At 53.9% G+C, this 23,115-nt stretch overlaps 1 protein-coding gene across 2 annotated transcripts; it reads left to right on the forward strand.

Moving 5' to 3' along the window:
- The first annotated feature begins 19 nt into the window (after nucleotides 1-19).
- Nucleotides 20-23,115, forward strand: SLC22A5 (solute carrier family 22 member 5). 2 transcript variants are annotated; one of them, XM_028529021.2, is made up of 10 exons: nucleotides 20-656; nucleotides 6,833-6,936; nucleotides 12,567-12,721; nucleotides 13,684-13,855; nucleotides 15,046-15,172; nucleotides 16,843-16,943; nucleotides 18,386-18,600; nucleotides 20,033-20,215; nucleotides 21,239-21,374; nucleotides 21,727-23,115. In XM_028529021.2, exons 1-10 carry the CDS (start codon nucleotides 264-266, stop codon nucleotides 21,812-21,814), a joined length of 1,674 nt encoding a protein of 557 aa, XP_028384822.1. In that variant the 5' UTR covers nucleotides 20-263; the 3' UTR covers nucleotides 21,815-23,115. The 2 variants fall into 2 exon arrangements, with proteins under 2 accessions (XP_028384822.1, XP_035870188.1); XM_036014295.1 differs by lacking the exon at nucleotides 12,567-12,721 and having other exon boundaries at nucleotides 13,793-13,855.

A 23,115-nucleotide genomic window follows, 5' to 3' on the forward strand; every position in this document is an offset into this window, starting at 1 on the left:
GCTCTGCGGGGTGCGGGGGTGGGCCTTGCGGCCGGCCCAGAGCCCTCCTCTGCCTCGCCCTCTATGTAAGACCGGAGGCTGCGGCCCGGCCGCTACGGCGGCGGGAGCTCGCGATCCTGCTAGTTCAGCGGACACCGTCTGTCCCTCGCTCGGTCGCGCCGGAGAGGCCCGGCGCGCACGCGCACACGCCCTCCTTGCCCCGCGTCTGCGCGCCGCCGAGTCCCCCAGCTCCGCGCGGGGCGCCGCAGGCAGCTGCGGGTGGCATGCGGGACTACGACGAGGTGACCGCCTTCCTGGGCGAGTGGGGACCCTTCCAACGCCTCATCTTCTTTCTCCTCAGCGCCAGCATCATCCCCAACGGCTTCAACGGCCTGTCTTCCGTGTTCCTGATGGGGACCCCGGAGCACCGCTGCCGGGTGCCGGACAGCGCGAACCTGAGCAGCGCCTGGCGCAACCACAGTATCCCTCTGCGGCTGCAGGACGGCCGTCTGGTGCCTCACAACTGCCGGCGCTACCGACTCGCGGCGATTGCCAACTTCTCGGCGTTGGGGCTGGAGCCGGTGCGCGATGTGGACTTGGAGCAGCTGGAGCAGGAGAGCTGCCTGGATGGCTGGGAGTTCAGCCGGGACATCTACCTGTCCACCATCGTGACTGAGGTGAGTACCAGCCCCGCGCTGGGGCCGAAGACCGGGGTGTGGGGAGGACCTTCCCAGTCTTTGAGGTCACGCAGTCCACCCCGCGCAAGGTGGGTGCTGATGTTGCCATTCCTGTTCCCCCAACACACTAGCTAGCGATGATTTTGTGTCCTCCATTCCAGATGGCTCGGAACGCTTTGCGTGTTGACTTCCAGCCAGAGATGCCCTCTGACAGCAGGGTGTCAACCTGGCCATCTGCCCTGATGGCCATCCAGGAGAGGGAGCTAAGAAGTCCCTGGCGGCCCCTGCGAGATGCTCTAAGGCCCTGGTGGTCAGCGACTTCCTCCAATTGGGATGAGAGTGTTGAGCAGGCCCAGGGCCAGGGCCAAGGGACTGTCGCCATTTTTCTTCTAGCTTCTTGGCACCTGTCAGAGAGAAAAGAAATTCACCTTTTCTTTCCTGAACTTTTAAAATTAAGGGAAGCATTTATGTACAGCTGTTTCTTTTTTCTTTTTCCAGTTACTCTTTCTCCACCTACCCTCACCCCAAAATGACAGTCTGATCATGTCTTCTAAGGAAGAGTTTACTTCTTGCTAGTGGTTGGTTATCAGCCTGTTAGGATCCCTGCACCTGGGGATCTGTTCAGGGTGATTTGCTGACCTGGAATGCTGTAGCTAAAGCATACAACCTAAGTTCATAGGAAGTGGGGAGAAAGCGAATTTCTCATTCCCCAGCCCCTCGGATTTTTTGTTTTGGGTGTCTTTGTCCCCTGCTGAGAGTCGTTAGAGCTGGACATATGACATGATGCTAATGGGTGAGTGTGAATGTGCTTTGTGTCGTACTTAGACACTGGCACTAACTCACTGGGGTCTCAGCAGAACTAAGCAGGCAGGACTGTGAAGGAGCCTCCTTGACAGGCACCAGGGCGTACAGGTTCACTGAGTGTCAGGATCAGGGATTTGCAGATTAGGAAAGGCTTCCTGGAAGAGGAGGCCTCTCAATGAGTCTGGAGTGTTCAGCTCAGCAGATGCAAAGTCTGGAACAGCTAGAAACAACGTAGATGAGGTCAGAGTTCAGAGGGAGGGGGCTGAAGGGGAGCCCCACTGGAATTTCACAGGTAGCAATATCATTCTAGTGTCCTGAGGTGTTGACAAAAGAGCACTGAATGGAGGTAGCTGACTGTGTTTTGTGGCCCAAGAGTCCACATACAATTTCCCATCATCACAAATCCTTGGTCCTAGACTCAAGCAAGTCTTGAAAGCCAATAAGAGCTGTGAAAGCAGAGACTTGTCCCTCTGGTGGCAGGCAGAGGTTGCAGAGGGAAGCCATACTCCACAACACAGGAGACTCTGCAAATTCTGCTTCTGGCTGCTCATGGAAGGAGGAAGTCAGAAGAAGCATATGGCATCTCTAGGTTTTACCCCCACCCCTGGGATCCCTTGGCTTACTGTCATCATCTGCTCTTGCTTCGCTGCTTTCGCCCTGCCCTTGGCTGAGGGTGGTGGTTGCGCTGATGAGTAGCCTCCAAAAGGTGGCTGTGCCAGAGGGTCCTTGAGCTGTGTTACTACCAATGTCAGCTTGTCCATTTTTATATTTAGTCTATTTATTTCACCGTCTTAGCAGTTTCGTAAGAGCTGTGTGCCCTTTCACCTACTGACAGGTTGCCAGTCTTTACCGGGAGGCCAGATTAATACCTCACTTAGCCCTTTGTCTGGAGATGCCTGAGTTGACATTCAGTAAACAGTCCTTGTTAGAAGCCGTGGCATTAACATTCTGACTCAGTTTTTCTAAGGCTCGTTTTCTTTCAACCCAGGCCTGGCATGCTGACCACTGCAGCTAGTCCCACGCCTGCTAAATGTCCCCAGGCCTGCCCTCTGCCCCACAGCAAATGTGGACGTGTTATAAGGACACTGGTATTGAATTCCTAGTCACATTTTTCAACAGGAGACGAAAACCTCATGTCCCCTGTGTGATTTCTGCCGTTGTTGAAATTAAAGTGTGTACATGTAAATCCTAAAGCTGGTGGTGGATTTACATCCTTGCATCTCTGCAGGTCCTGGCTGGTACTGGATACAGAGGGTGGGTACGCAGGAAATTTTTGTTGAATGGGTAAGTGAATAATTTAAGAAATTTTGCCTGAAGTTTGAGAACTGAAGAAGAAAAGGACAGTTTCATTTATAGAAGGGAAACTTGAGGGTGGTTGGAAAGCATTGACCGAAGTATTTTAAAGGAAATGTAATCTCCCATCCCAGGGACTGGGGCTTGCCCCTGTGTGGGTCTATAACAAGGCGCTGGGACTGGCAGAAAGAAGGGGGCACTATTTAGGAAATGAAAGAGGTTGTTCTTCCACACTCCAGGAACAGTTGCCCCCCCCCCCTTCTAGGCTGGCCCCTTTTCTGACTTCTCTGTCATCCCTGAGGTGGGGGAATCAGCCACCCCACCTTGTGGTGCTGCTCCAGTCCGAGTGCTTCTCGACCCAGGGCTGCCCCTCCTCTGGGAACCTGGGCGATTTCTCAGCCTACCTGGCCCACCTGCTTTTTGGTATCTGCATAGCCCAGCCTGCAGAAAAGAAAAGTTCCTTTGCACCCATGAGTTGGGGTCTCTTCAAGCCACGGCCTGGTGGTCCTCTTTGTCCCCTTAACCCCTGCCTGTCTCTACTTCCCAGAAACCCCCTGCCCAGCCCTCGCCAGGACTCTGACTCACCCTCTGTTGTCCTGGAAAGCCTCTTTCTCTGGACTAGCTTTTCTGGCAGCCTTATGTCATACATAGTCTTGTGAGGTAGGAGAGCCCCCACTGTTGCCCCACTGTTGACCGCAGCCCACATCACCTGAGGGAAAGACCACGTCAGCCAGGGAGGTGGGGCTAGGCTGACTCTGGGAGGCAAGTCGGAACAGACCTGCAGCTTGTACAGTGTTGCTGTGCCCTTGCCGACTTCTCGAACTCAAGGGGAGTGCAGACCCTTTGCAGCTCGTGCCAAGCCAGAGCAGCCCCTCACTGGGCACGTGCTGTCCCGACAGACCCATCTGGTCTGTGGGGTCAGACTGATCTTTTTCTGGGTGTCTGAGAACCTTGATCCAGGGTCAAAGTTCTGACAGCTGACTCAAGGAGGGGGCTGAGGAAGCAAAGAAAATCTGCTCTAGAGATCGAAGTTCAGGGTTCACCTTGGCTTTGGGCAGGCAAGCCCAAAGGGTGCTGTAGCATTGAAGATTCACAGCCCTCTGCTCTTTTGGCTGCTCACTGCATACCAAACACCTACCGAGTCTCCCCTCAGCCGGGCTCTGCCAGGTGTTGGGGGGGTTCTGGCAGATACCTCATCCCCTTGCCCTGACAGCCCTGGGGCAGGGATCGGCCACTCACGGCAGCGGGGAGCAGAACGGACCATGGGCAGGGTAGATGGCATCCAGTAACTGTGGTGCCGACCAGTGTGTCTGACCGCTGAAGCGCTCAGGCTGGGAACGTCCCAGGGAAGAGCTTCTGCCCAGTGGCACGGTCTGTCTCTTCTCCCTTCCAGCCAGCTCCCAGGTAAGAACACTTCGTTCTGGAAAACAACATCATTGCTCTACTTCCCGTAACCAGGAAGCAGCACCGATTGCATGCTATGTGCAAGATACACACTTCTCTCTCGCTCTCTTCAAAAATTTCAACAACTGTGTGGAGGTAGACGTGACATAAAATAAACCACACACAACTAAAATGTGCAGTATGAAAAGCTTTCACGGACATGAAAGGCACATTTCTTGCCAAGAAGGATAGCAAGTCTAGGCCCCTTCTTGGAATCGCTCCCAGATTTTTTCAGGTGGGTCCTCATGGCCCACCCAGCTGAGGGATCACGATGCTAGACTTGTGACCTGAATCTTAAACCCACAGACTTAGTTCTAACATTGATGCCTGTTATCATCAGCCAGTACAGCTTGTCCCGTGCACCAGGTGGAAGCATCGTGAGCTGAGCTGGAGCTGCTTTAGTGACAGCTGGGGAGCCAGGAGCTCAGTGTAGGAATGCTGGATTCCTTTGTAAACACAACAGGCCCAGGGTACATAACCTAGGAGGGTTCTCATCCTGCCCCTCCTGGGGAGGGTTCTGGCCAAGTCCTAAAGCCCACTGCAGTCCATCTGGTGGTTGACAGGTAAGTGGATAGGCGAGGTGGGACCTGGTTATACCTGCTGCTGTGTTCCTTTTTTGAGACCTGTTACCTTTCCTTACCCTACACACAACCACCCCCTCCCCTGTGGCCAGTAGGAAGTGTTAGCCTACGTTTGCTTTCAGAGGACCCAAACCCAAGCCCTGAGAGCCATCAAGAACTGTCAGTGGTGGGTAGAGACCGAGTGGCAGGGCTGAAGCGGTGAGAGCTGGAGGAGCCTGTCCCAAGGTGAACACTGGTCACCTGGTCTCCTCACTAGCCCGTATTTCTCTAAAAGCCTGTATCAGGAGACCTGACGTGGGTTGGGGGGACTACACCCCCAAACTCACTGCAGTATTTCTAGTCTAGCCCAGCTATATTATTCCCAACCCTCATGAGAGAGCTATTGAGAAACGGCTACTGAGTCCTTATTCATTTTTCTTAAAAAAAAAAAAGGTCTATTGCCACAAAAGTAGTATGTGCTAGCTGGAAATAGATCCCATCGCATGGAGGAGCAGCAGTGGCCATGACCTGCCCGCCACCCTACCCAACACCAGAGGCCAGCACCCATCCCTGAGTCCCTCAGCTCTGACACCCCACCACTCCTATCCTGGCTTTAGCAGCCACATCCCAGGGGGCTGTCTGGGCACTGGCACCGCTGAAGCTGCGGAGGGAGCAAGGTTGCCATTGCTGAGCGTTCAGACCTTAGTGCTCTGAGATTCTGGCCTCCTGCTGTCTTGGACTTCCCCTAGATGGAGGCATTGGAGACCCTCTGTTCTTCCCTGGGGTGGACCCCCCCCCTCCCCGTTCTCAGCCAGGCGATCCTTATCATCAGCTGCAAGGATCTTCATGTGCAGCCTGAGGACTCCCCCCCACCCCTCTGAGGTGCCTGGGGGCTCTGTGCGCACACACCACCCAGCAGGGCAGAGAAGCAGACTTGTTTTCCTTCCGCACTTAGCCTGGAAGAGATGCCTTGTTCTTAGAAGCCACACACTCCCCTGCTTCTCTGTGTTAGTGCGGAGCCTGCAGACTCCGTGGAGGGCGGGCCAGCAGCCTGGCGCCAGGCAAGCAAGGGTCTGAATTCCCTGGCGGGTGGCCTTAGTTACTGCTGAGCGCCATCCCTCTGTTCTGAACATTTTTCTGGGAACCACCAAGCTTCCTGTTTTGTCCTTTCCTCCTCTTGGCCCCTTGTTCGGCCGGAGCGACTTCACATCTGAGTTGTCCAGCTGCTTCCCCACGCCCGCAGACCTCTTTGTATGGTAGCCGTAGATGGAACTGTGCCTTGGGTGCTAGGGCCCTCTAGCTGTGCAGCCTGTTCCCTGCCCCAGCCCCTGTTTTACCAATGAGGAGACTGAGGCGCAATGAGGGGGGCTCTTGTCTGGGGATGGGTAACCAGTTAACAGTGGAATAGAGGCTCAAACCCAGTTTCTTAACTCCCAGCTCAGAGCTCTTGGCTGTCAGCAGGCCTGGTGTTAACACAGCATCAGGGACCCTGGCTCTAAATATCACCAGAAGGACCCAGAGTTACAGGCCTGCGGTGGGGGCCTGAGCAGAGCTGAAGGAACAGCTGCAGGTGTGCGTCTCAGGCCTCTGGCCTCGGTTCCTTGCTGGATGCCTTGACCCTGGGAGCCCCAGAGCCCTGCTCCCAAACCACTCCCATGCGGTCCTGGTCATGACCTGACCCCACGGGAGGGGTGCCCTGCCCGTCCACAGCCCTGCACCCATCCGGGTCCCTCAGAGGGGTCAAGTGACCGTGAGAGGCCTCGCCTTCACCTGGACTAGAACACAGGCAGAGCACTTGCTCCCTGCCTCCCCCTTCCTCAGAGTAGAAGCAAAACAATGGGGCTAACAGCCGTGAAAGGCCCAACAGGGACGGAGCCCAGTCTCTCTGTGAGGGGGTGCCTGTGCCCTGAATGGCTGCCCAGATCGGCCACGGCTGCCTGAATGAACTCTCCCACCCACGTGGTCATGTAAACAGAGCGCAGGGACACGGGATGTTCTGATTGCATTTTCCAAGAATGCTTAAATTTCCAACAGTTTTAAAAGAAGTGAATAATACTCCCTTTGCTTCTCTTACAGTGGAACCTGGTGTGTGAGGACGACTGGAAGGCCCCGCTCACAATCTCCTTGTTTTTCGGGGGCGTGCTGGTGGGCTCCTTCATTTCGGGGCAGCTCTCAGACAGGTAAGGTGGGTGTTGATCTGCCAAAGTGGCAGGGGACCCCAGCACTGAGCAGGGGGTGTGCATGCGCCTGGGGCCCAACTTCAAGTGGTAGCGTCCTTTCAGCCCAGGACCTGGTATGTTAAAAGAAAGGGAAGCCCTGCCTACAGTCCAAATGCCACACCGAGTAAAGAGAGCTAACAACCTCCTCTCCCGAATTCCTGCTGAATGCAACAGCCCGAGCTGAGCGTATCCAGGCTGATCAGCTGGGTTTGGCCAGGAAATAGGCCGTGGGTCACTTCTGCGCCAACTGGGCTGGCCCTCCCCAGGTGAGGGTGACCCTTTCGTGTCCCCAAGTGTGGGAGAGCTGGACACCACACACATGCGCACACACTGTATTGTAGATCTTAAGGCGCACCATGCTGGCTGCCACCATGTTCCCAAAGCCACTGCCGTCTGCGAGGTGAGAGGAGACGTCAGTAGTTGGCAGTGGCAGGGAGGGCAGGACTCGGGCCCAGAGGGCCGATGCCTTCACCTGGCCTGTGGTTATGGCACTTCTTCACAACAAGCAGGAAATGTGCCATTTTCATCCATAAGCAGGTTATTTATAGAGTTCCAAGGCTGTTAACTCTAAGGAGTTGATGTGCTCTTGAAATTATAGGCAAAATTTTAGAGGTTGTATGTGAGCATTTTTCTGGAGAGAGGTGTGGAGTTTCTGTGATGTTCTCAGAGGGGTCTGTCATCTTGTTATCTCTCCACCCCAGAGCTGCAGGGTCTGTCGGAGAAGCTCATGGTGAGAAGAGTGACCTTCAGCAAGGTCCTTGGCCACCCTGTGTCACCTAGCTTCATCCCAGCTGGTTGGGGTCTCTAAGAGAGAAGTTCAGGACGAGATTGTCGTGTTGTATGAGAACAAAGCCATTTTACCCTGTAGCACGGATTCAGGGTGATGCTTTGGCACATATCTGTCTATGGCTTATTGTCCTTGCCTGAGAGTCTTCCCTCATGAGTAATACATGCATTTCTCCCCTGGATTGTTTTTTTTTTCCAGAGTATCACCCAGCAATTAAAAAAAGGAGGGACAGCCCTGGCTGGTGTGGCTCAGTGGATTGAGTGCTGGCCTGTGAACCAAAGGGTCACTGGTTCAATTCCCAGTTAGGGCACGTGCCTGGGTTGTAGGCAAGGTCCCTCCCTAGTGAGGGCTGCACAAGGGGCAACCACACATTGATGTTTCTCTCCCTCTCTTTCTCTCTCCCTTTCTATCTGTCTAAAAGTAAATAAAAATAAAATCTTTTAAAAAATGTTTTTTTAAAAAGGAAGGACAAATTCCTATCGTCACCAGTAAGCACTGAGTTAAGTAGGCCATGACCCCTGATTGGTGAGTCTAGATGAGCCACAGATGTTTGCCCCTTCCTGGGAGAGGCCTGTGCGACCCCAGATCCTTAATCTAGCAGCACGTATCAGCCGATCACTGATACTTATTAACACACACATAGCACCTAATATGTGCCAGGCACTCTGAGAAGCACTGTACCAATTAAATAATTTAACCTCGTGACCCCATGAAGGAAGAAATATTAGTATTCTCATTTTATAAACGGGGAAGACGAGACCCAGAGGAGCTCAGTGACTCGCCCAGTTGTCACAGAGCCAGCAGGAGCAGAGCCAGACTTGGGCCCGGAGAGTCTTGGTCCTCTGTTTTGTTCTAGGGCCCCACTCTCCCAGAGCTCGCCTTCTAGCGAGGTAGAATGCATTAAACAGCTAATTGAGGGGAGCATTTGTTATCCTCGGTGGCAGTAAGTGACACAGCAAGGTGCAGATGCTAAGAGAGGGTCTGACAGAGGAGGCCAGGAGAGGCTGCCCCGAGAAAGGGAAGCATGTGCCAGGAGCTGAAAGACAAATGCAAGTTCACCAGCTACCAGGGTGGAGAGAGCAAAGAGCATCCCGGGCGCAGAAAGCCTCACGAACTCAAGCCTAGACTCAAGAACAGGCACAGTGCACATCAGGACTGCAGAAATGTCCTCTGTGGAGCGTGGAGAGTGGCCAGAGGCGAAGTGGTGAGGCAGGTGGAGACCTATGCACACAAGCAGGTGGGCTTAGCGGATGAGAGTTAGGGGCTTGGGCTTCGGCCCTAGAGCCTTGGGGAGCCACTGAGAGTTTTTTAAAGCAGGAGTATGACATAATCAGATTTGCAATATTTGACAGGTTATTTGATAACTTTGTGGAGAGAGGATTGACAGAGGAAGCAAGAATGATTATGGAGAGACTAATTAAGAGATTATCACAATAGTTGATGTGGGAAGTGGTGGTGGCTTGGAGCAGACTGCAGGTGGAGCTCGGAGTGGTGGCTGTGGGCTGGATGCAGGAGGTGCAGAGAGGGTCAATGACAACACCCTTCTCTTAGCAACAAACTGAAGAGGACCGAGTTCATAGGAGAAGAGGGTGAGGTCAGTGTGAACATACTGAGTTTGGGGTGACTTCGAGAATGAGTATGCAGTTGGAGGTGTGGATTTGGTGCTCCATGAGAGGTCTGGGCTGCAGAAGCAGACTCAGAAACTATCAGCTCACAGAGCCCTCGTCACAGCCCCACACGGGGATGAGATTGCCAGGTGAGAATGTAGAGTGAGAAGGGGGTGTCCATCCAAGTGGGATGGCGGGCAGTCCCTCCCCAGGGCTGCATGGCAGCTGAGACTCAGGAGTTACTCTGGGGAAGAACAAGGAGGAGTCAGCCCAGGGTCAGAAGGGAATCTCAGTGCATTTTTCTGGGTCAGCTGTGTCATGGGTCAGGTGGTCTTTGAGGGCTAGCCTAAGACCCTGACGGCCTCAGGAAAGTGTTTAAGTTCCAGAGATCTAAGGAGACGGAAACAAAATGAGTATGTTAAGGACTACATTAGCCTTCAGAAGTGCTGGTTTAGTGTTTTTCAAAACTCTAAAAAAATTTTGTCAACAGACTGCTTTTCAACAGGATCTTTTGAGCCCAGTAAATGCAAGAGCTGTAAGCACAGCAGTTCTGGCTGTAGCCCCTGCCTCCAGCTCCCAGCACCACCCCTCTAGGTTGTCTTCACCCCCTCGGGGGGCCCCAGGCTCTGTGTGGGGGACAGTTTCTCTTCTCATTACCTCTAAGAAGCCAGTCCAAAATCTAAGATGATCAAATTACCTAAGAGCAATAGATTCATTACCTTAACCTGTTGTCTAGGATACCAATAGTAACTTTTTATGTAGGACAAAGGTTTCGCCTTCATTCTGACAGATGAGTAAGGCTAAAATTCAAGATCAACAAAATAACCCTGGGTTGTCAAAGCCTTTTATATGGTATTGAGTTACCTTTATGTGCAGGAATTATGAGAGGCACAGCCCTGGGAAGAGGTAGACCAATATTTCCTGGTTTTGTGGGCATGTGTAAGTCGGACGTTTGCTGGCATACTTGAAGCGTGAGTGTTTCTGGCCCCAGCCCTGGACTGCCAAGGGGCTGGGCCTGTGTCAGCGTTCCCTGGTCTTTCTCTTTGCCGCCATCCCAGGGAGCCTATGGGCAGTGAAGGAAGGGGTGGAGGTTACAGCTCCCTGCCTGCAGCGAGGGACTGCCCTTGGGTGGCATGTGGGGTGCTCCTGTAATAGGAAAATGCCAGGGGGCAGGGGGAGAACACAGTCTCCATCTAGCCCAGGGCTTCCCCACCTGGACACTGACATTTTGAGCCAGAGAATTTTTGGCTCTAGGAGGCTATCCTGGGCATTTTAGGGTGTCTAGAACATCTCTGACCTCTGCCTAGTTAAATGCCCCCCCCAAAAAAAAATCAGCTCTCAAAACTAAAACAACCCCACTGCATTGAGTAGAAGCACCAAACTCTTTGCCTTGGCTGCAAGGCTGTGCAGGTCGCTCCTGCCCACCCCTGCAGTCTCCTGGTGACCAGCCGACTTCAGCCATGCTGCCCCCCCCCCCCCCCCCCCCCCGTGTTTGTCATGCCCCTCCCAGCCACGCTTTGTGCTCCCCTTGGTCTGATGCATCCCCCACCCCACCTGGTGGCCTTCCTGGACCCTGCAGGCTGACCCAGGGTCCCTGGTTTACGTCACCCTGGTTCCTCGGGCCTTTCCTTCAGAGCGCCCATCAGAAATGGCGAGGTAATTCACGTTGGGCTCCCCGCTGTGCTGTGAACATTGTTGAATGTTTGGTGCCCTGCTCCCCCTCATCAACAGGGACTGTTTTTTTAGACCTCATTTCAGTGTCCCGTCATCAGGGAGGCCTTCCCTGGACACCCGAGCCCCTAGTCTCTACCGTCCGCCCAGGACAGCTTCCTTGGTCGTGTCCCTGTGGACCTGGGGGCGGCCCCTTCGGCACCCATGCCTTCGGGTGGACCTGAGCATTGAGTGACGGAGCCATTTGATTGAAATGTGATCACTATCTGCCTCTCCACCTACAGACTGTAAGCTCCTTGAGGGCAGAAACGGCATCTTTTCTCTAACTCAGATATATCCCCAGTGCCTAGTGTATAATAGATGTTCAAACAAACATTCATCAGATGAAAATGGGTGTTGCTGCCCTGGCCAGATTCAGGCTGAGTCTGGTGGGTTGAATGAACTTGGCTGACTTGTTCTTCCCCATTTGTGGCACTGTCTTTAAAACAAAACAAAACAAAACAAAAACCACCAAAAAATCCAACATTTAAAAAATTTTTAAATTGAACACAGATCCAGAAAACCACATAGAACAACCTCGTAACTTTCACCAAATTAGAAATAGATCTTTGCTGGCCACCGGGAAGCCCTGTCCATGTGTCCTAACCCCACACGTAACCACCAGCCTGACTTTTATTATAATCACTTCCCTGTGGGTTTTAGTCTCCTTCAGTCTAGGGACTCGCCTGCCATCCCTGCCTTTGCCTCCCAGTTGGTTTTTAAAGAACACTGGGCTGGTCCGCCTCTAGAATTCCCCCAGCTGGACTCGACCGATTGCCCGCTCATGGTGTGGTTCGGCAGATTCCTCTTCTCTCTGTATTTCTTGCAAATTGGCTGCTAGATCTAGAGACGAGATCAGATGTAGGTTCAGTCCTGTGGGCGAGAGTGGAGGACTCCTACAGTGCTTGGTCTCCCGGGGGCGTGACAGTCACTGAAACACAGTGCCCACGTCTGTTCACTGGTCGGGGGCCGTAAAATGTGATGCTCTGGTTTGATCACTTCTTTTTCATTTAACGGTTGGAATACTTTTATAAAATGATGCTTCCCCTCATCTATGATCGGTTATTCACATAGTTGGCACAGGAAAGTCAGGACAAATATTTCATCCCCTTTATTTACCAGTTTTCATTTATCATAAATTGTTTCTCCATCACCCTCCAAAGTAAACCGGTTCTTTTTTCTTTTAATGCATTATAAATGTATGGCTTTAAGCAGCATAAGTGTGTTGTAATCCTTTGCGAACATGAACATAATTGTGGCACTGCCTTTGGGGGCACCCTGGTGCCCAGGCTCCATGTTGGTCCTGAGGAGGAGGGGTGGGGTGGATAACAGCATAGGGACCGGTCGACTGGGGCTGTCCCTGCACCAGAGGACCCGGCAGCTCTGTCCCACCCCTCCCTGAAGGGTCCTGGGAAGAGCCCCTCCTGGTGGGGTGTGTTCCTGCCACCTCCTCTCAGCCAGTTCTGTCCCTCCCCTTTCCTTCCCAGGTTCGGTCGGAAGAACGTGCTGTTCGTGACCATGGCTGTGCAGACGGGCTTCAGCTTCCTGCAGGTCTTCTCCAAGAACTTCGAGATGTTTGCCGTGCTGTTTTTCATTGTAGGCATGGGCCAGATCTCCAACTATGTGGCTGCATTTGTCCTGGGTATGGCCCTCAGGTTGGAGCTGAGCACTTGATCCTGTGTTTGACCAGCAGCTCACCACCCACTTCCGGGAGACAGCTGTGCTGTCCCCAAGGGGGAGTGGCCTCTAGCAACACTGACCAGGGCTTCTGGGAGAACCCAGTTTGTAGGCAGGGAAACCGAGCCCACCTGTTACCCAGCCGTGGGCCCCGCAGCACAGCAGCCGAACCGCTGCATCCCAGTTCTGTCCTGGCCTCCGAGGCGTGGCGCCTCGGTCTCACTGGTACTCGATGGCCATTTTACGAGAACTCACCCAAGATCCTCCATGAGAAAAGGGCCTGCCACCACCCGGGGCTGAGGTAGCCAAGGAAGAGGGAGGTGTGCGTGAAGAGCAAGGGCCGAGGAAGAAAACTGCCTCTTCTGCAAACACTGGCAAGAACGATCGCTAGGAACGGGCTTCACGCGTGGGGCCTCTGGGCCTTAGCACAGAGCTCAGGCTGCAGGGCTCCGAGCTGTTCTCGTGGAATAACGACCCGTCTCCCTGTTTGCAGGACTCTGACTCTAGCTTATTGGCCTTTGGGTTTCCTGGGTTGTATCTGTGAAAGAATTATTTCTTTCTCTTCACACCTGACAGAATATGTTTTCCTTGGAGGATAACAGTTAGCATGGGCGGCCTTAGCAATGACCTCTCCCCTTTGATGAATTCTTCCTTGTGTGAGGACTAAGTTTTGAGGCCTGGTGTGGCATTTTTAGCATGCAGCTTCAGGAAGTGATGGCATTTTCAGGAGCAACCTGTCACTGAGAGGCCACAATGCGGCACCCCCAGCAGGCGGTCACCCTGGGCTGGGTTCAGAATCCCGTCCCTCACGAGGGCTTTGAAACTTAGAGATAATTCTGGCCGCTTTCTTGTTTTTATATAAGAGAAGATTAATAAGGAAACAGCCTACATTAAATACTCACACAACACCTTCCTTGTTTCGAACAGGCACAGAAATTCTCAGCAAGTCAGTGCGTATCGTATTCTCTACGTTAGGAGTGTGCATATTTTACGCCTTTGGCTACATGCTGCTGCCACTGTTTGCTTACTTCATCAGAGACTGGCGGATGCTGCTGCTGGCGCTGACTGTGCCGGGGGTGCTGTGCGCACTGCTCTGGTGGTGAGTGTGACACAGGGCCCGGGGGGTGACCACCAACAGGACGTCTTCTCTCCGGCTTGCACTAGGGGGCAGCAGCAACCCACAAACCCCTATCTGGGCTCTCTGACAGGAAATGTCAATTATTTATAAGTTGTTTCAGAATGTTTCCTCCACACCCAGAAAAGCCAAAGACAGAACAAAACCCCAAGACATCAACAGACTTGTGTTCAGCCCTGTGCCGGGGAGATCAGAGTTCAGGGAGAGGAAGGAGCAGGAGCTGCCAGGCAATGGAGTCCTCCGTGGCCACCAGGAAGTTATCAGACCACAGGACAAGGCAGCTGAAGCCCCGCTGCTGGCTGTGTGCTGCCACCAGGGCCTCCTGACACGGGCACTGGGAGAAGAGGAAGAGCAATGGGGGCGAGTCCCCAGGGTGGCTACACAGGGAAGCCAGGCTCCGCCCGAGCCTCCAACACAGAGGAGTTGGACCAGCAGAGAAGACACCATTCCTTACCAGGGAGGGACTGTGGCAGAGGGGCTGAGGCAGGAGTGGCCCCTGTAGGTGGGGTGGTGAAGGCACTGCCCCACGTGTGGCGGGGAATGCTTCAGAGCACAAGCGTGGATCCTGGCCATGACCAAAGGGCAGGGGCTACCTGGTCAGGCAGAAAATAAGCTCCACATATTCTCCAAAGCACCCAGGTGCCTTGTAAGAGTAGGCAGAGAGTCTGACAAGTCAATTGGATGAATCTGGTGGGAATGAGGAAAAACTAGAGGCCAAGAGTCCAATGCAGAAAATTCTGTAGATGCCAGGGACAAGCAGGGATACAGGCGGGCAAGAATCTGGGCCAGGTGGAGCCCTGCCAGGAGCCAGGCTTCAGGAGCCTGTCTTGCCTGGTCTCCATAGTGTCCAGCAAGTGGCACCACCATTCTTTGGAAATGAGGAGGTGGCCAGCCAGGGGCCGATTCCCACAGTGCTGGGCAGGCCCCTCCTAAATCTGTGCACTCCAGCGTACTCCGAAGCTCACCCTTCGAGTAGTGACTGCTCACTTTGAGTAGTGGGTGTGGTGGGGACCATCGCTTTGGTTCTGGCTGGGAAACGCCATCTACCCCCCAAAGCTAGTTCTGGTTCTAAGCCCCCATTTCCCGCCTCTGCTGAGGCTGCACCCGCTCTGTTGGGCAGGAATGCCTCCGTGAGATCGCTCCTTGCACTTCAGGTTCATCCCTGAGTCCCCCCGATGGCTCATCTCTCAGGGACGATTTAAAGAGGCAGAGGTGATCATCCACAGGGCAGCCAAAATCAACGGGATCGTCGCCCCCTCCATCATCTTTGAACCGAGCGAGGTAAACACTGCCCCGGAGCGGGTGGGAGGGTCCCGGACCGTGGTCTGAGGGCAGCAGCACAAAGGCCGGAAGCCCTCCCTCCACACAGGAGCCCAGCCCTCTCGCTGCCTGAGCCTCAGCCCTTGGCAGGCCCTGTCACAGCTCAGAAGCTGAGAAGGTGCCAGCTGCTTAAATCTCTTCACCTTTCCCGTGGGTCTTAGGTTTCCATACTTCTGCACCACTTTTCCAGGCAATTGTATGGTCTTACCATTCCTTTTAATAATAAGCACTCTTTATGAGCAATATCCCCCCACAAAGTTGGCATTTTGGGAAATTGTTGTTCCTCCTATCATAGGTGGGTTCTCATCGTAAAAAGATAACGCAGGTAAAATATGAAGCAAACACAGATTTGGAGTTAAAAGTGCTCTCTCTCCACCCCCCACCCCCACCCTGTGGTTAGTTGTTGCATGACCTCAGAGCCAGGCCTTTGCAATGTCCAACCCTTCGCCCTACCCCACCCCTCCCTGCAAACCCTGTTCTCATGCCATGAGCAACCTCCGGCTGTGCCTGCAGGCCTGGGTCTTGCTTCCCTACTCTCTCAGCTGCCGTCCTCTCTGCAGCAGGCAGTTCTCTTCAGTCTCGTGACAGTGCAAAGAGGTCAGATGCTGTAACTGCTGGCAGATACAGTCCTGGAGTGTGTGTCTGGTCTGGCAGGAAGACAGGGGACTGGCTGTGAGAATGGCCACCAGCCATCCTGCTGGAATGTGTGCAAAAGGCATACTAGAGACACTCACGATGCAGCCCTGGGGCTTGGGGGAAGAGGGACTGGGTACACAGGTACACGCAGCAGAGAAGCCACTGGCCACCACCAGCCCTGCCGCCTCCGGGTGCAGATTGGAAAGGGCTCCCGTGCACAAAGGTCCAGGCAGGAGCAGATGGCACAGAGAACTCTGAAGCGAGATAACTTTGGTGGCTTTTCAGTGGAGGGACCACCGGGTGAGCCCGTGAGTCCACTGGCATCCTCGTGGAAATGAGACTATTTCAAGGGATCCATTAAGTCTAAAGCTGACCTTTTGTTGAACTGCTAACTCAGGAAAAACAAGCTCCAAAGCTGGGTTTGCTTAAGAAAGAAACATCAGTGTGTTTAGACGTGTGGTTTATTAATGTCCTTGGCTGTGCCGAGTTTCATAGGAAGTTACTCTGGGTGAAGCTGAGGTCAATTTTCCTGTTTTTCTATCTGAAATGTTTTTGCTTTTGGAAGTAGACCAGTAACTACATGGTATGAAGACTGAAAACATGAATTCATTTAATACAGCAGATCGGCAGACTCCACAGCCCTGTCTCTCTCTGACCCAGAGGGCAGGGATCCAGCCGCAGGAAGGGATGCTCGAGGCCTCCCTGGAACGTGGCCACCGTCGGGTACTGCCTGACAGAGCTGTCAGCTTGGGCCTCACCTTGGCTGTGTCCCCTGAGGGGACTGGTCACCTCTTTTTCCTCCTCACCCTTGATCACTAATTTGTTACTGACAAAGCCAGGGGAAGCCTTCCGCTGCCTGAGGTTCGGCCAGTGGACTCACTCTTCTTTCAAGAAGGAAACAAGATCTCCCCAGCTCAGAGGCACAGAAAGCAGAGCTGCCAGGGTTCCGGGCTTGTCACTGGATCTCTGAGTCTCCTCCCTTCTCCCTCCTGCAGCTCCAAGACCTCAGTTCCCAGAAGCAGCCGTCCCACAGCATTCTGGATCTGCTGCGAACCCGGAACATCTGCGTGGTCACCATCATGTCCATAATCCTGTGGTGCGTAAGTGGGATCCGCCCGAGGCTGCCACACACAGCCCCTGGCGGGGCTGGCACACCCTCAATTTGTCAGGCATGTCTCAGACCAGCACTGAAAGCCCATGTCCTCAACAAGTGAAAAGGGTGTGTCTTGCCCTCCAAGAAACGGGCGTGACACAGCTCTGGATAGAATTTCAGAAAAGGAGAGTGAAATCTGCTGCGGGGCTTTTGGGGGGCAATATGGGACCTTGGGGATCGTTCCAGGTCCTGATGTGAACCCTTGCTTGCTCTGGGTCCCATTCCCCTGTGCCTCCAACGGTGGCTGAGGGCGGCAGGCGAGGCCTTCTACAAGGCTCTAAGACCCCATGTTCTTTCAGTTACAGAGGCCATGAGTACTTTCTGGGATTGTATGTGGAAGCGCAGGATCCCTCCTTCCGGGACGTCTGGAGACTGTCCTGGAAGCAGGGCCACAGCCTGGATGTCCTCGTCAGGTTCCTTCTAACGAGCGAGGCATTTCACCAGGTGTGTCAGAGAGGGAGTTGAGTTGGCAGAGAGAGGGAACACAGCCAAGTATCGGGAGAGCGTTTGCTCAGCGGCTGAACCCTTGGGATCAGAGGCCTCTCTACCTGGTGCTCCTCAGTGAGGAAGGCGGACTTTGCCTCAGAGTCCTTGTTACTAGTCAGCCAGTCTAGGGAGCCAGCCAGCCATCTGGACTACCATGAGTCACCTATTTCCAAGGAATGGCTTTCCAAGCTGTGGTTTCAGCCTGCAGAGAAGTCCAGTCTAACCCACGGAGGTCCAGTCTGCAGAGAAAGTGCCAACTGGGCATGGACCAGCCAGGGACCCTGGGGTAGGGCATGCCCATGAGCAACCCTGGAGCGCTTCCCCCCCTCTGAGAGTGTGGTGGTGCTGGAGTCAGAGGCCTCTAGCTGGCCTCTCTCTGGCTGGGTGCCATGGAGGGTCTGCCCTGGCTCTTTCTCCAGGTGCTGTACCCCACGACTTCCTTGTCTGATCCTGTCCCTGCAGCCTGGCCCCACCCTGCCCCACCTGCTGTCTGCTCCCTGACTCATTCCCCAGCTGCTCTGCAGGTGCTGGGTTTGGGGATGTGCAGAGAGCCAGAAAGTAGGTGTCCTGAGAGCTTCAGCTTAGGGTTTCTAGAGCCAATAGGCAGGTTGGAGTTGAATTTTTGTTTGTTTTGTTTTTTCCCAATGAAGTAATTCTGTGACTTGTACTTGTCTCTGTGCTGTTTGGGACACTCTGAAAGTGCTCTGGCCCAGAGCTGACGCTGGGCTGGGGGAGTGCTCTTTTGTTCTAAGAAGTAAGACTCGCTTCAACGCTTCAACCTGCGGTCCTCCTGAAGGAATCATTTTGCATTTCCTGCAATATTTGTATCTGGAAAGTCATCCCAGGTGGGGAGGCAGCCAGGTGGATGCGGCTCCTCCAGCCTCCGCGCTCTGTTTCAGGATGACCATATCAGTGGGCTATTTCGGGCTCTCCCTGGACACACCTAACCTGCACGGTGATATCTACATGAACTGCTTCCTGTCCGCGATGGTGGAAGTCCCGGCCTATGTGCTGGCCTGGCTGCTGCTGCGATACCTGCCCCGGCGCTACTCCATGGCCACCGCCCTCTTCCTGGGCGGCATCGTGCTCCTGTTTGTGCAGCTGGTGCCCCCAGGTAGGGACCGAGTGCATCTGCGGTCTTCACCGAGTCACTCAGCCTCTAGCAGGCCATCTCCCCAGTCAATAAAAGGCATAAAACCATGTCATCATCGCTCACCTGCATATCTTCCTTCTTGGCCCAAAAATCAAGAGAAAGTGTCTCCTGAGACCAAACAGCCCTGCTGGCCTGGGCCTGGGGGAAATGGATGGAGCAACCAGATGGGGTTGGTGGTCAGTTTTCCTCTTGATCCAAGTTAGTGTAGGCATTCCTGTTTTTCTCTGCAGGGTAAGGGGGAGCAAAGAGAGCCATCTCCATTACTTATTCACCTGAGCCACAAGGAGCTCGGGGAATGAGTGGGCAGGCCCTGTGCCCGGCCAGTGAGTGGCGTGGCCAGTGAGTGGTGCAGGAGTGAAAACCCCTGCAGAGCCTGGGGCGCTCCTGCAGCCACCATGCTAGTTGAGAACACGGGCAACAAACAAGTAAATAAAGCTTCATGCAGTGCAGACATTACTTTTATAACAAGGAGGACTGGGAGAGCTGGCGTATGGAGGGCGGTCATGGACAGTGGTCCTGGGGAGGGCAGGTGAGCGGAAGCTTAGGTGAACGATGGAGAACGCTGTGGAAAAGTCTAGGAAAGAAGCCCTGGGGGCTGAAGAGACAGCAAAGGCAGGGAGCCTGGCGTGTGTTCAAAGACAGAGAAAGAGCTGGAAAGAGATGAAGGGAGGGGCCAGGTCACAGAGTGGGTCGCCTAGGCCATTAACAGGATTTGATTCTTAAAACTACCTCAGTACCCCACAGATGGGGGAGACAGCCCTGTTGACAATTGATAGAACAGTTGGACTCCCTGTGGTACCTAGAGTTGTCACTGTACTCATGCATTTGGTGGCCTCTGAGGATCATTTGTGGGTCCCGAGGCTGGCAGCACAGTCCAGGAACAGCCCCTGCTGTGGCATGGTGGGGGAGCGGAGGACTGTGCAAGTTCATGGCCGAGCCCCGGGCAACCCATAGGCCGCTCACAGCCGGCAGGTAGGACAGAGCATTTCCAGGGTCCGCGGGTCTGTGAACTGTCGGGTCTAAGCAGGACAAAAGCATGAAGTGAGTGAGAATGAAGCTCCCCATTCGTCCAAAGCCATTGGTTAGCCACACAGTGCCTGCAGCTGGTGGTCTCCTGATAGCGGCGTGTCGTGACTTCTGGCCAGGGACGCAAGCTTGCTGGGGCTTGAGGGGCTCACTCCGGTGGTCCTCAGGCAGAGGGGAAGCGCATGTCCCCACACAGCTGCAGATCCCAGCCTCCTCTCAGGAGTAACCACTTAGAGGGACGTAGCCCCTCAACCCACAATAGGAAGTTATAGAAATTGCTTGCCCCCCCAAAATCGTGACTCCCAGTGGCAGCGTACCCTGGGTTGGTGCCTTTGCCTACTTCCTTCCCTTCCCTTTGCCTCTCCAGACTTGTACTATCTGTCCACCGCCCTGGTGATGGTGGGCAAGTTCGGGATCACTGCTGCCTTTTCCATGGTGTACGTGTACACAGCCGAGCTGTACCCCACCGTGGTCAGAAACATGGGCGTTGGGGTCAGCTCCACAGCATCCCGCCTGGGCAGCATCCTGTCTCCCTACTTCATCTACCTCGGTGAGTCCCTTGGGACAAGAGCACGTGGGAGGGGTGGGTGGAGGCGCCACGAGCTTCCCTGCGAGCTGGAAAGGACAAGGGGCCTGCACGGCAGGTGGGACCCATCTGATTCTGGGCCTCTGCCTGGGGGAGGTTCTTGTCCAGGTGCAGGGGCTGCAGGGGTGGCATGCACTTGCGTGTGGAAAACAACCTGTACACTAGCTAGAAACTGGTGAGAGGAGGAGGGAGCTTTATTCCTGGTTTATCCCCGCTCGGCCTTCCATCAGAGAATAGGAGCCCCCCCCCCCCCATCCTAAGAAACTTCAGAGCGACTGAGGAAGGCAGTGCATGTAGCTGGAGAACTCTCTTCTTGGAATCAGAGTTGAAAGGGAACGGGAAGAGGGAAAGATGTCCATTCAAGACGTGTGATGACCTGAGACTTCTCGTGACTAGGAGCATGTGGCTCAATGGCTCGGGCTGTGTGAAGATGCGCCTTGTGCCATTTTCCGTAGCAGGGCACCATTTCTTCTTCCTCCAAGCCCTTTTCTCCTGGCAGCTGCCATGCCCCCCCCCCACACCCCTCACTGGCACATCTCCGAGGAGGGGCGCACCCAGCTTGAGGGTACCCAGAATGCTTGGCAAGCATCCTCCATAGATCTGACAAGCAGAAACATCTTGCTTGGCCTGTAGGCAAATCGAATGGGTTGAAACACACCTGGAGAGGTGGAGGAGCTATTTCTGTCCCTGGACAGGTATCTAGAGTTCTTTGGAAACCTAGCATTGGGAAATAGGAATGGAAATCATCGTGGCTCTGCGCCCCTCCCCTGCACCACAAGGCACTGCTGGACTTCTGGGCATGTCGGTGCCGACCCAGGTGCTGAGACCTGTCTAGGTGCCAGATTCCAGTGTGGCAACTCTGACTGTGGACACGCGGAGGCTGAGAGGGCAGGTGACCCCCTTTAGAGAGTCCTGGTGGCACAAACAGCCAGAGGGCAACCAGGTCTAACCGCACCCCGGTTTCAGGCTGTGTCTGCTTTGCCCTAGGTGCCTACGATCGCTTCCTACCCTACATTCTCATGGGAAGTCTAACCATCCTGACAGCCATCCTCACCTTGTTCCTCCCAGAGAGCTTCGGCACCCCTCTGCCAGACACCATTGACCAGATGCTAAGGGTCAAGGGGTAAGGAGCCTCCTGCACCACGCCGATGCTGTGGGCCTGGGCCTGGCAGAAAGTTCCCACAAACTCTCAGAAACGCCACGGACCAGTTTAGCCATCAGAGGTTTAGCAATGGGGAGGAGGTGGAACTCTGCCCCCTCTGGTCGGACCCAGACCACCATGTCCCCATGTCCGTCCCCACAGCAACAGCAGCTCTGGGACAGTGCAGAGACGGCAAAAACCTTCATGATCTGCTGTCTGATTTTTTTCCCCTTCAGCAAGATGGCCTCAGTTCTAGATTTGGTTTATTTGTTTTGAGATTGGAGGATGTCTCTTTCAGATTTGCTCCTAACATTTGTTTTGCTTGTTTTTATAGAATAAAATACAGGCAAACTCCAAGCCACACGAGGATATTAAAAGATGGTGAAGAAAGCCCCACAGTCCTTAAAAGCACAGCCTTCTAACACCCTCCCAGGAGTGAGCCAGCGAAGAGGAAATACTAAATCCCGTCAGCAGTGGTTTGTGTGGACACGGGGTCCTTCAGGGACGAAGGTCCTTGCTGTTCATCCTGGTGGCCTTGTGTCTGACCTGCTGGCAGACGGGCACAGGACTCAGAGGCCGCACGTGGTGCTGGAGGGCCACCTTCCCTCCAGCAACGCTGGGGCTGTCAACAGACAGCTTCGGAGATGCCCTAACACAGCGAGGGACGGGTGCACCGCCCAAGAAGTGAACTCGAACCAGTGAGATTCGGAAGAACACAAGAGGCATCTGCTAAATTTACATTTTAACTTTAGACTTCCTCAAAAGGCCCCCCAGTAAGACAGGAGGTCTAAATCCCACCCCCCAAATCTTTCCCTCTAAAGGTGCACTTTAAAGGAAAAGACGTCAGCTCACAGGGAGTTGGATTTCTCACCCTTTCTCGGTAACTGGGAGCGCTGCCGCGCCAGGGCTGGAGGGTCTAGGTCTGGGGAGCCCAGGGCTGAGCGAGCCTGCAGGGAGTTAATTCAGAGGGGCCCGAGCAGGCACACAACACAGGCCAGCGTCGCCATGTGAGCTCCTGGGCCACTCCGTGTGGCTGCTGGGTAGACTTGTTTACATCTGATCAAAGCACTGGGCTTGTCCGGGCCCATGACAAACGCACCACAGAACCTACTGTTCTCGTTTTCTGCCAGGCGAATCGAAACTGCTGTCACAGTGGAAGCACATCGGTGAGAGAGAGATAAGCACACTTGTCTCTTCTCTCCAAACGATAATGAGGTTTTGTTTGTTCGTATGTTGTCTGCTCGTTATCAATTTGTCGTTTTCTTCTCCTTAAGTTATTGACCCTTCAGAACAGACTCAGGAAGACTGGTGCCCCAGTCTCCTGGTCTGTCTTTTTCTGTCAACCCAGAACCACTCTGGTAATAATGGTCTGCAGCCGCCACCCGGGCAAGGGCTTAGCACTTTCAGCCACCAGCACTTCTCGGCGTCCCAAAACGGATGTCGTTGTGCGGCTCCCTTTCATGGTACCTAATCACGGGGAAAATTACGAAGAGGAAAGGTAAATCGTGTTCACAGCCCTTCGGAGTTGTTCACTTCAGTCATGTGACATTGGGAGATACTTGTGTTCAGTGTAACTGTCTTCCCTTGTCTGATTGTCACCATGGTTACCATGGTACTCCTGCAGCATATGCTTTACCTGGTTCCAAACCACATGTTTGGGAAAGCTAATGAAGTGCCTTGGGAAATGATGTTTTAATAAAGAAAATGATTTTTTTAAGTAATA

The sequence above is a fragment of the Phyllostomus discolor genome, chromosome 13 (genome assembly GCF_004126475.2).
Source record: "Phyllostomus discolor isolate MPI-MPIP mPhyDis1 chromosome 13, mPhyDis1.pri.v3, whole genome shotgun sequence".
In the NCBI taxonomy this organism is placed as follows: domain Eukaryota; kingdom Metazoa; phylum Chordata; class Mammalia; order Chiroptera; family Phyllostomidae; genus Phyllostomus; species Phyllostomus discolor.